Source organism: Orcinus orca, chromosome 13, assembly GCF_937001465.1.
Source record: "Orcinus orca chromosome 13, mOrcOrc1.1, whole genome shotgun sequence".
In the NCBI taxonomy this organism is placed as follows: domain Eukaryota; kingdom Metazoa; phylum Chordata; class Mammalia; order Artiodactyla; family Delphinidae; genus Orcinus; species Orcinus orca.
The window spans coordinates 11,711,982-11,724,192 of NC_064571.1; the positions used below are offsets into that span (position 1 = coordinate 11,711,982).

At 46.1% G+C, this 12,211-nt stretch overlaps 2 protein-coding genes across 5 annotated transcripts in view; both read left to right on the plus strand.

Annotated features, from left to right (window-relative positions):
* The window catches only part of TTL (tubulin tyrosine ligase), a 37,556-nt gene extending 33,549 nt beyond the window's left edge, over positions 1-4,007 (plus strand). For all 3 annotated transcript variants that reach the window (XM_004276758.4, XM_049695703.1, XM_033400007.2), the window contains one exon: positions 557-4,007. In XM_004276758.4, coding sequence (XP_004276806.1) covers positions 557-671 — 115 coding nt within the window. In that variant the 3' untranslated portion in view covers positions 672-4,007. The remainder of the gene's footprint in view (positions 1-556) is intronic.
* A 7,023-nt stretch (positions 4,008-11,030) lies between these two features.
* Positions 11,031-12,211, plus strand: part of POLR1B (RNA polymerase I subunit B) — a 29,678-nt gene continuing 28,497 nt past the window's right edge. For both annotated transcript variants that reach the window (XR_007470816.1, XM_004276759.3), the window contains exon 1: positions 11,031-11,253. Coding sequence is in view for 1 of the 2 variants with exons in the window: in XM_004276759.3 (XP_004276807.1) it covers positions 11,077-11,253 (177 nt within the window). In the remaining variant the exon portion in view is untranslated. The remainder of the gene's footprint in view (positions 11,254-12,211) is intronic.

The following is a 12,211-nucleotide window of genomic DNA, read 5'->3' on the forward strand; positions in this document are numbered from 1 at the left end:
TTCCATTTGCACTGCCCCTCTTCTCTCTCGCCCAAGTCTCTCTTTCTCCCTCCCCTCCTTTCTCTCCGCATCTCTCCCTCATTCTTTGTGTCTGGCTCCGCCTCCTTCATCCTGTTTCCTATCCCATCATCCATTCTCTGTCCGACGTGATTCCCTCTCCGGGTCTCGGCTGAGCTGTCACTCCGGGGAGTCTTTCCTAAAGGCCCCGCAGCCACACTGCGTGGGCACTTTCCCTGGGGAGAGCCTGCGCCTCCAGGTGTCCCCCCCGAGACAGGCAAGACGGCCCCCGTTCTCTTTGGAATTGCCTGTGTTCCCTGCAGTTCAAGTCAGAGCAGGAGTCCTCTTGTCTGTTCACCTGCAAGACCTTCCAGAAATATCTGTCGAGTGGCTGCTTTCTCTTCCTGCAGTACCTCCTGCAGGATTTGCACGGTCAGCAGACACCAGTCTTAGAAACATGAGGTGGAATTTCTAGGGCGGATCCTGGTGAAAAAAGCGTTGACTTTTCGCTCGCACTTTGATGAGCATCCTCAGTAACAGCTCTTTGAACCCGTTGCAGGAAGCTCTATGCGGAGCTGTGCCAGGGCATTGTGGACATAGCCATCGCCAGCCTCTTCCCGCCCCCCGGCTCGGGGCAGCAGCCGCCCCAGCCAGCTGCCTTCATCAAGCTGTGACCGAGGGAGGTGCTCGAAGCTGCCTCGGAAGAAGCACGAGGGGGCGCTGCCCCGGGGGAAGGAGAAGTGTCCGAGTTGCTCGTCATCAAGCCAAACAGGAGGAAGAGAGACAACCCGCAGAGACGTGCTGGAAGAAGAAAAGGCAGCTTCCCCGAGGAGTGGTCGTTTGCCCAGGGGTTCCCAGGTGGAGCTCTTGGCACTGCTACTGAGATTCGAAAACTGCAGCAAATTTCGCCAATGGGAGAGCAGGCTATTCTTCTGAGGGGCAAAACACAGGGATGTGCTTAATGTTCTCATCCTTTGAAAAATCTGATTTTTATCCTAAGGTAGTGCTGTGAGCAGCGCCTCTCCTGCCCGGGGTGGCAGCCGTTGGATCTGGTTGGTGTCTGTCCACCTGCTGCATTAGTGCCTTAGCTCTGTGCCCAGCTACAGCCTCCTGTCTGGGGCAGGGGCGGGATGCGAGAGCACTTGGGAGGTTGCCAAGGGTGTCCCCCGCTAGTCCCATGGGCATCTGCACAAGCGCGCACCGACTGTCCTGGGTGCTGGGCTCTGCGGACGCTGCCTTGCCATCAGGGGGCTTGCTCTTCTTGGTCCTGATGGCATCCGGCTGGTCACTGGCCAGGGATGGCGTGGGCTGGGCACCCAACAGCAAACGCTGCTCTCAGCCTGCTCTCTGCATGTTTTAGAAACCAAGCAGCAAGTTTGCTGCAAACCCGTAAGCATCCAATAAGCATGAGAGAGGAAACAACACAACGTCCTGCTTTACTTAATAGTTGCGTGGGGGGGAGTCTTTGAAATATGATTCTCAGTTCTCTTTGTTTTAACCAGAATTCTACATGCCCTTTGGCCAAGTTCCCTTTCGTTCTGTTTTTTTTGGGGGGATTTAACTTTTGTAAAAACCCTTCTAGGGGTCGGGAGAGGGTAGAATTCCCCCGCTCCACCCCAGGGGGCTCCTCCCCACTTTGTTTTTCTTGCTCTTCTAGCACCTTCTGTGGGAGCTGGACAGGCAGGTTTTGTTCCAGGGAAGATTCTCTGTCTGCTGCGCCTCTCGACATCACGGAGAGGCTCTGAATCAGTGTGTGTCTCGCCTGAGTGGGAGAGTCTCTTAAAATGGGGAAGATGGGGTTTCAGAGCTGCACTCAGCATCTTCTAAGTCAGCAGAGGTTAACGGTGTCCCGTTAGATGTAGTTTCTACTCACAGGATGGACGAATTTTCTGCAGACTTTCCAGGAGGCCATGTCACTAGCGAGAGGAAGCCCCATATGCCATCTGTGTCCACCGTAAGATGAGTGAATGGTGCGCTGGGAATCACAGCAGACCCACTGCACCGGCTCCCTCCTCCCCAGGGCACGGCGGGGTCTTCCCTCTGGCACGTGTGTGCTCCGTTATTCGTCTCTACTTGGCACAAGAAAACGGTTCTGCAGCCAGGGGAGACTTTTTTTTTTACAAAGAGAAGAAACAGCAACACCTCAAACATGATGAGATGTGGGAGCTTAACAGTGAAAAAAGGAATCATGATGGAAATGATTCAACGGCTGCAGCAGTGTGTGTGGGATGTGAAAGTGTTATGTCCGGGCTGAAGTGGAGGAAGGGCCAGCTGGCTCGGCCCTCCCGGGTGTTTGGAATTACAAAATAAACATGCGGGCGGTTACCCAGAATATATAGATAATGAAGTTTCCATCCAGAGCGAAATAAGACAGTGTTAAGGGAACTGTGAAGGCCCAGCACAGCTGATGGGTTAGTGCTGGGGGCTTCTGAGCAGATCATGGTGAGGTCCACACCTACGTAGAAAGTGTAGGGTGATGGGGAAAGCGTGGAGGTTTTTGTAGTGCTGTCACATGCGAACGCAGATTTGTAATGATCTTTTGGACCTGAACTGCAGGGACGTTCGAGAATTTTCTCTTACGGTGTCTCTTACTGGTGACAGAGCTAAGAACCCAGGTGTAGGAAGTCTGTGGAACTTGATGGATTTTCTAAGAAACCTGAATCAATAGCAATATATGTGAGGGAAGGAAGGCTTTAAAGAGAAAATTCTGCTTCATTCCTCGCGTGGTTTCAAATAAATATCTATTTTATGCATTTATTTCTGACCAGGTGGAATGGCTGGCTCAGAACTGTTCCATATCCTTCCACGATATCCTTGACACAGGTGGTCATGCCTCGCCCGCAGTCAGTCCTCATACCTGTGGTCTGTGTTCGTGTGTCCAGTTGCTGGGGAAGGAGGTGGTGTTTTGTGGAGGCGTTGATTCTGATCTTGACTCTGTCATTGGCTGCACGGCATCAGAGGAGCCCGTGAACCTCTCTGTGCCTTAGTTTCTTATCTCATGGAAGAGCTTGTTGCCTGACCCAGGGACTACTTCAAGGGCATTTAGTGAGGACACATGAGATTAGGAAGGATGGAGAACCTCCAGTACCAAGGTTCTCAATGCTGGCTGTTTGCTGGAATCACTTGGGAAGCTTTTAAAGAATGTTGGTGTCCACACCTTCCCCCTCCCTCACCCCTGACCCATTAAGTCAGAACCTCAGGCATCAGCTTGCTTTGAGATGCCTTGAACCACTGATTGAGAAGGAAGGACAAACACGTTATTACCTTGGAAGAATCAGATAAGGTTTAGGGCTTTAAAAAAAATTCCTTCTAGAAGGCTAGGCGTTCCTTTAAGAATGACCGGATGCTGACGTGATACAGCGAATGCCATCCAAGCAGGTTTTTCTTTGCTCCCCGTCACAGCCTTTGGAAACTCAGCTGTGCTTTCATCTACTTAAACGGTTTGTGAAGCCTTGTCAGCAAATATAAACAGACATGAATTTATAAATCTGCTAAATAAGTGTTAAGATTATAAACAAATAATTGAGAGAAAAATCCCCTTCCCTCCCTCTGGACTCCCGTGGTAACTATAGACTCCACTTCCCCAGGACGTGGAAGTGCCTCGGTGTCTGTCTGATACAGTGGAGCGGGTGCTGGTGGACTTACCAGCTGACGTGATGTGTCACGAGTGTCTCAGGGTGATCATCCCAGACTTGGGACATCTGGTAGTGCTGGAAATGGATGGGATCCGCGGGACCCACAAGCAGCAGCGATGCTACAGAGGGTGTTGCCATTAAGAATTGAGGTCGTGTCAAGCAGGGGTGCGTCCAGCCCTGCTGTGGGTGGTGGGGACTCTGCCAGAGGAGACTAGATGCCAGAGCGGGTCCCCACAGCACATGGGTGCCACGGAGAAAACTGTCTCTGATCCTGGACACAGAATATGTACCTAAGAGGAAATGACTCCTGACACAAGGCGATTTTATGAATGTTTAAAATGCCTGGAGCATTAAAGGAATCATATTTCAAGCATTTCTCTGCCCTTTGGTTCTGTCATCTTATTGTGAGTGTTGACTGTCCTAGGAGATCACTGGTTATTTGAATGCATGATTCTGTTACCCAGAGGTAGGCATACTTTTTCTATAAAGGGCCAGGTAGTAAATATTCTAGGCTTTGCAAGCCAAACTGGTTCTCCTTTGCATATTCTTCTTTTTTCTCCCCCAACTCTTAAAAAATATTAAAACAAAGCCAAAAAAAAACTTAGCACACAGGCCATACAAAAGCAAGCACATATGCGGCCATTGTTTGCTGACCCCAGAATGCTATTCAATACGTAAGCCAACAGATTGGCCTTTGAAACTGTGATGAGCTGCTCCAGGGTGAAGCATTGAAACAGTTTCAGCTGCCACAATCCAGCCCGTCATGTCTCACATGTCATGTGTATTGTCTGAATCATGCTGCAGGTTGTGAGGTGAGACCCCTGGTTGTGAAGGAGTTATGTGTGCTTTAAACATGGAGGTAGAGGGGCTTCTGAAGTGAGGTTCCTTCCCCAAATAGCTAGAAGTTCAAGAAGTCCTTACTAAGACTTCACTAAGGACTTCTGTGTAAGTCCCCATCTTAGGGCTTATTTCATGTGACCTGTCTCAGAGTGTGCCCAGTGTGAGCAGCCTTTTCCCCTAGGTGCACTTGTTAAAAATAATCAGCAGCCGTTGTTTAACATCTCAACTTCCTGAGATGGCTTTAGCAGCTGGAACAGAGAAGCCGCTGACCAAAAAATTTAGAAGGGAAAGATGGGGAATGAGATGTCCATAAAACGTTTTGAAAAGTTTCAACATATTCCTAAAAATATGGAAGGCCACACACAGATGTAGGGCTGTGTCCATGCCCAGGGGAGACCTGAATTCCCTCGGCTTTCACCTCTGTCTGACTAGGAGGATCTGCACAAGCAGGACGTGCAGACTGAGGCAGAGCTGTAAACTAAAAGGAGACAGAACGATGTGTCACCAGAGAGACAATATCATTAAAGAGATAAATTGTTTTTGAAATCGAACAAAGAAATTTTGGCATTGAAAAGTATGATCATGCGAATGAAAAATTCAGTAGAGGTGTTCGGTAGAGGTGTCCAAAAGCAGGTTTGAGCTGGCAAAAGAAGGAATCAGTGAATCTGAATTCAGTTGAGATCATCCAGTCTGAGGAACAGAAAGAAAAATGAATGAATAAAAAAATGAACAGAACTCCAGAAACATGTATGTACACCAACATATACATAACAGGAATCCTAAAAGAAAGGAGGGAGAGAGAAGGGGGCAGAAAACAAATTGGAAGGAGCAGTGGTCAAAAACTTTCCCACTTTGAGGAAAACCATTAAAATGCATCCAAGAGGTTCAATGAACTAAGTAGGATACATTCAAAGAGATCCGCGCCAAGACACATTGACCACTAAGAAAATAACTTTAAATATATAGTAAGAAGGACAAGGGAACTAGAATGTTACACTAGAAAATATATATTTAACAAGAAAAGGCAGTAGTGAAGGGATGAGGAGGTAATAAGGCATTTACAAAGCCAATAGCACAATGCAGACACAAATCCTACCTTATCAGTAATTTCATTTAAATGTAAATGAGTTAAACGCGCCAATCAAAAGGCAGAGATTGGCAACGTGGATCAAAAAAAAAAACATGATCAAACTCTGCTATCTACAAGAGACACGCTTTGATTCAAAGCCACAAACAGGTGAAAGTAAAAGGATGGGAAAAAATATACCATGCAAGCAGTAACTCAAAGAGAGCTTAGGTGGCCATACTACTATTAGACAAAATAGAGTTGAAGAAAAAAAATTATTACAGGCAAAGAAAGACACTTTATAATGATAAAAAGATCAATCCATCAGGAGATATAACAATTATAAACAAATGCACCTAGCAACAGAATCCCAAGATACATGAAGCAAAAACTGGCAGAACTAAAGAGAGAAATAGTAAATTCAACAGTAATAATTGGAGCTCTCAATTTTCCATTTTCAATAATGGATAGATGATCAACAAGAACATAGAAAACACTGTAAACCAACCAGATCTAACAAATATCTATAGAACACTCCACCCAACAATAGCAAAATATACATTTTCCTGAAGTGCACATGGAACTTTCTCAGGAATAAACCATATGCTACACCATAAAGCCTCAATGAATTAAAAATAATTGGAATCAAACTACGTGTGTTCTGTGAACACAAATAAAACAAGAAATCATTAACAAATCTGGGAAAATCACAAGTGTGTGGAAGTTAAAAATGCCAAAGGAAAGAAGTCACAAGGGAAATTAGAAAGTACTTTGAGAGAGATGAAAATGAAAACACAACAGGGCTTCCCTGGTGGCACAGTGGTTAAGAATCCATCTGCCAATGCAGGGGACACAGGTTTGAGCCCTGGTCTGGAAAGATCCCACATGCCGTAGAGCAACTAAGCCCGTGCACCACAACTACTGAGCCTGCGCTCTAGAGCCTGCAACCCATAACTACTGAGCCCGCGTGCTGCAACTACTAAAGCCCGTGTGCCTAGAGCCCGTGCTCTGCAACAAGAGAAGACACTGCAATGAGAAGCCCGCCCACTGCAATGAAGAGTAGCCCCCGCTCACCGCAACTAGAGAAAGCCTGCGTGCAGCAACGAAGACCTAACACAGCAAATAAATAAATAAACAAAAAAGAAAGAAAACACAACTTACCAAAACTTACGGAAAGCAGTTAAAGCCATGCCTAAAGGAAAACTTATATCTTTAAATGACTATATTGTGAAAAGATCTCAAATCAGTAACCTAACCTTCCACCTTAAGAAACTAGAAAAAGAAGAACAAGCTAAATCCAAAGTAAGTAGAAAGAAATAATACAGATTAGAGTGGAAATAAATGAAATAGAGAATAGAAAAACAATAGATAAGATCAATGAGACCAAAAGTTGGCGCTTTGAAAGATCAACAAAATTGACTAACCTTTAGCTAGACTGACCAAGAAAAAATAAGGAATGCAAGAGGGACATTACTACAGCACAAATAGAAAGGATTATGGGGGAACCTGATGAACGATAATATGCCAACAAGTTAGATAACTTATATGAAATGGGCACATTCCTAGAAAGACACAAAACTGATGAAACTAACTCAAGAAGATAAATTCTGAAGAGACCTAACAGGAGATTGAATTAATAATTAATAATATTTTCACAGGGAAAAGCCCAGGACCAGATAGCTTCACTGGTAAATTCTACCAAATGTTTAAAGAGGAATTAACACCAATCGTTCACAAACTCTTCCAAAATATAGAAGAGGAAGGGACACTTTCCAACTCATCCTATAAGGTCACTATTAATACTTTAATACCAAAACCAGACAAAGACATCACAAGAAAAGCAAGCAACAGACCAATATCTCTTAGGAATAGAAATGAAAAAATCTTCAACAAAATACTAACAAACCAAATCCAGCAACATATAAAAAGAATTATAGATCTTCCTTTACTTATGATGGGTTATGTCCCAGTAAACCCACTGTAAGTTGAAAATACCGTAAGTCAAAAATGCATTTAATACACCTTACCTAGCAAACATCATAGCTTAGCCTAGTCTACTTTAAATGCACTCAGAACACTTACATTGGCCTACAGTTGGGCAAAATCATCTAACACAAAGCCTATTTTATAATAAAGTGCTGACTGTCTCATGTAATTTATTCAATACTGTAGTGAGGGTGAAACATGGAATGGCTGTCTGGGTATGGAATGGTTATAAGAGTATTGGTTGTTTATCCTTGTGATCACTTGGCTGACTGAGAGCTTCAGCTCACTACTGCTCCCCGGTATCATGAGCAACTACCATACTTCATACCCCTATCCCGAGAAAAGATCAAAATTCAAAATTTGAAGTAAGTTTTCTAATGAATGTGTATCGTTTTGCACCACTGTAAAGTTGAAAAATCATAAGTCAAACCATTGTAAGTTGGGGACTGTCTGTATATACTATTGTATACACCATGATCAAGTAGGATCTATCCTAAAAAGTCTACATTCATTTAACACACAAAATTCAATCAATATAATCATTTTTTTATGGAACAAAAAATGATCATATCAATATACACAGAAAAAGCATTTGACAAAACAACACTTTCTTTGTAAAAAAACTGGGAATGAAATGGGAACTTCCTCAATTTGATCAAAGGCATCTTTGGAAAAACCCACAGCCTACATCATATTTAGTGGTGGAAGACTGAAAGCTTTCTCCCTAAAATCAAGCATAAAACAAAGATCTAATCTTGCCACTTCTATTCAACATTGGATTAAGGGTTCAAAAGGAAGGGAGGACGGAAAGAAGGAAGGGCATCTAGATTGGAAAGGAAGAAATATAACTATCTCTTTTTGCATATGACAAGACCTAACATACAGAAAATCCTAAGAAATCCACAAAACCTATTAGATCTAATAAATGAGTTCACACAAGATTGCCAGAAACAAGATCAATATGCAAAACTCAATTGTATTTCTAGACCCTACAAATGAGCAATTTGAAAGTTAAATGAAGAAAACAATTCCATTTACATCAACATCAAAAAGGTTTAAATACTTAGGAGTAAATTCAACAAAAGACGTTCATTTGTACACCAAAAACTACAAAACATCTTTGAAAGAAATTAACACCCAAATAAATGGCAAGACATCCCATGTTCATAGGTTGGAAGATAATTATTGTTACGATGAATATAGACCCTAGATTGATGTACAGATTGAATATAATCCCTATCAAATAGCTCAGCTGCCTTTTTTTGCAGAAATTGACAAGCCAACCCTAAAATTCATATGGAAATACAAAGGATCAGGAATAGCCAAAGCAACCTAGAAAAAGAAGAACAGAGTTGGAGGACTTACACTTCCTGTTTTCAAATTTTATTACAAAGCTATATTGACCAAGATTGTATGGTATTGGTATAAGAATAGACATACACATCAAGGCAATAGAACTGAGAGTCCAGAAATGAACCATCATATTTATGATCAATTTTTTTTTTTTTTTTTTTTTTTTGCGGTACGCGGGTCTCTCACTGTTGTGGCCTCTCCCGTTGCGGAGCACAGGCTCCGGACGCGCAGGCTCAGCGGCCACGGCTCACGGGCCCAGCCGCTCCGCGGCATGTGGCATCTTCCCGGACCGGGGCACGAACCCGTGTCCCCCGCATCGGCAGGCGGACTCTCAACCACTGCGCCACCAGGGAAGTCCTTGTACCGTTTTTTTTGTGTGTGTGTGGGGGGGGGGGTGGATATAATTTTTAAAAAACAGAGAATAACAACTACTGGTGAGGACATGGAGAAACTGGGATCCTCATACGTTGCTAGAGGGAATGTAAACGTGTACAGCTGCTTTTGGAAAAATTTGGCAGCACCTCAAAAAGTTAAACATGGAGTTACAATATGTCCCAGAAATTCCACTCCTAGCTGTAATACCTAAGAGAATTGAAAACTTATGTCCATACAAAAACTTGTCCATGGATATTTCTAGCAGCATTACTCATAATAGCCAAAGGTGGAAACAACCGAAATGTCCATCAACCGGTGAATAGATAAACAAAATATGTATCCATACAATGGATTCTTATTCAGCGGTGAAAGGAATGAGATACTGATACATGCTAAAACATGGATGAACCTTAAAAGCAGTGGAGAGATAGTAAGGATGGTCGACGCTTTTTGTGTTCTGAAGGGGAGAATTCCTGTGGTAGCTGAAGTGGGACAAGAGATCAGTGAGCTGTTTTTTTGTTTTAACAGCTTTTCCAGCAGGTTTGTATGCTGATGGAAATGACTGCTCCTGCCATCATCCCTGCATTCTCCTGCCCTCCAGGAGACCCTGACCAAGGGAAAGGGAATGAAGGAAGTTTTCCTTAAAAGAAGCAGACGTTGTAAAGGGAGAGAAGGCAGAATTTAGGTCACAGCTGCACGGATCTTGGGAGATTTGATGATGTCAACATAAGACAGAAACAGAAGATAACTTTTTAAAAGTGATATAAGAGGAATTTCCTGGCGGTCCAGTGGTTAGGACTCAGGGCTTTCACTGCCAGGCCGTTTCAATTCCTGGTCCGGGAACTGAGATCCTGCGAGCCACACGGCATGGGATGGGGGTGGGGGACCAATAGAGGAGTGAAAATTACCAGCTGACCCAGGTAAAGGTGAAACTGGGGAAGGAGGACACTTTGGGGAGTGGTGAATTAATTCATTAATTGTGGTGAGGGCTTCATGGGTGTATAAATAGGTCAAAACTTATCAACGTGCACACTTCAAATGTGTGTAGTTTATTGCATGTCAATTATACTTCAATACAGAAGAGAGCTGTGACACACACACACATACACACCAAAGACGAAAGACAGCTGCAGGCAGTCCCTGATAACGTCCATATTCTGGGGAGATAAGTACTTCATAGGACTTACAGATCCTCAAAGGATCTTAAGGCTGCAAGTCCCCTCGGACACCCGCCTTCCCACCCCGCCGGCCCCGCCTGGCTCAAGACTTCAGTCCAGACGGCGCGGGGAGTGGGTAGAGAGGGCGGACCACCGCTTGACCGTCCCAGTGATGAGCCTTCGACTTCAGAGTTGGGTAGAGAGCAGTCAGTTTGGTGCCCGACTGCTTTTTCCTTGAAGCCAAGACTCCGGCTGGGTGTCACCCCAAGGGTCTGCATCAGCACTGGATCGCAAAGCGGTCAAGGGAAGAGAGGGAAATCTTTGAACACCGCTCTCGGCCGGCCCTGATAGCACGAATGAGAGCCAAAGAGGTCACACGTGGAATTGCCCGTGGAGCGGATTCCCCGCCTTTGGCGTCTCGCGGAAGGGGGATGTGGGAGGGGGCGGTGGAAGAAAGGAGGCCGGGCGAGTACCCCACTCTGCACAGGTTTAAACTGGCCCATTCGCTCCACGGTATTGGTTTCAAGTCGACCCCGTAAAATCGGAGGACCCAGGGCCGGAGGAAAAAGAGGAACTACATTTCCCAGCAAGCCGAAGGCGCCCGGCGCCGGCCATGCTTTCCGGCGCGTGTGAAGCTGTTGCCGGCATCCGGTGTGCAGGTGGACTCATGGATCCCGACGGCCGATGGCGGCACCTACCCAGCGGGCCCAGCCTAAAGCACTTGACCGACCCCTCTTACGGGATCCCGCGGGAGCAGCAACAGCCAGCGTTGCAGGAGCTGACGCGGGCGCATGTCGAGTCCTTCAACTACGCTGTGCGCGAGGGGCTCAGCCACGCGGTGCAGGTGAGCGCGGCGTCCTCAGGCGAACCCAGGCGCCCCTCAGCTCTGGGTTCGCCTGCGGCCCTAGCCCCTGCTCCAGGCGGGCGGAGGAGAGGGGGCCCGGCGAGGATAGGGGTGGGGGGCTTGTGAGGCGTTGGAGGAGGGCCGGGGGAGAGGTGATTGAGGCTCGGGGCCTGGGAGGGGGAGATCCAGGAGGCGGGGGGAATGGGGCACATGCCGCGGGCAGGGGTCCCAGAGAGAGGGCTGGGAGGTCGCAGTATAATTTCAAATAGTTGTAACTCCTGGACCGTGCTAGGTAGGCTCAGCGCGGGTCTGTGTTGAGGAAGGTATCAGTGAGGCATAAAAAAGAGGTTCCGTAGGAACCATTTGGTCCACAGGAAGTGATTGGTACCATCATTACACAGCATTTGCTCCACATTAAAGTGATTGGTCTAGAGGGTCACGGTGCCAGAGTTCAGGTGAAGATGGTGGGGGGAGGGTCTCATTAGTAAGCATCCCCTTGTCTCCAGGCACTGGGCTCTAAGGGTGAGGGAGAGGCAGGCCTGTAAGAGACAGTTCTTGCTTGGCATCATGTATTGGGTGAGGAGGTGCAACTGTGAAGGCAGTCGGTGCCGGTACACTTGAGCACTGCTCGGACAAGGGGCGGCCGCGTGGTACTCGGGGAGCACAGAGGAGGTCCAGCTAGTCCAGGTGTACACGAGTTGAAGAGGAAAGTGCGTTCCCTCCAGGGGAAGTGAAGGAGCAGAGCTCAAGGGGACTCTACCCTGTGCTTTTGTTGGGTAGGGCTTGCATGGTGGGAGGGGTGGAGGGAATGTGGACAGCTGTGCCGGTCTCTGATGCTTGAACTCTATTCCGCAAAAAATTCGGAGCCATTGAGGCTTCTTTGAAGTTTAATTATTCCTTGACCTGTTTGCAGAAGACAAGATATTTTTGTCTGATGGGAACTAATAATTTCTATCAT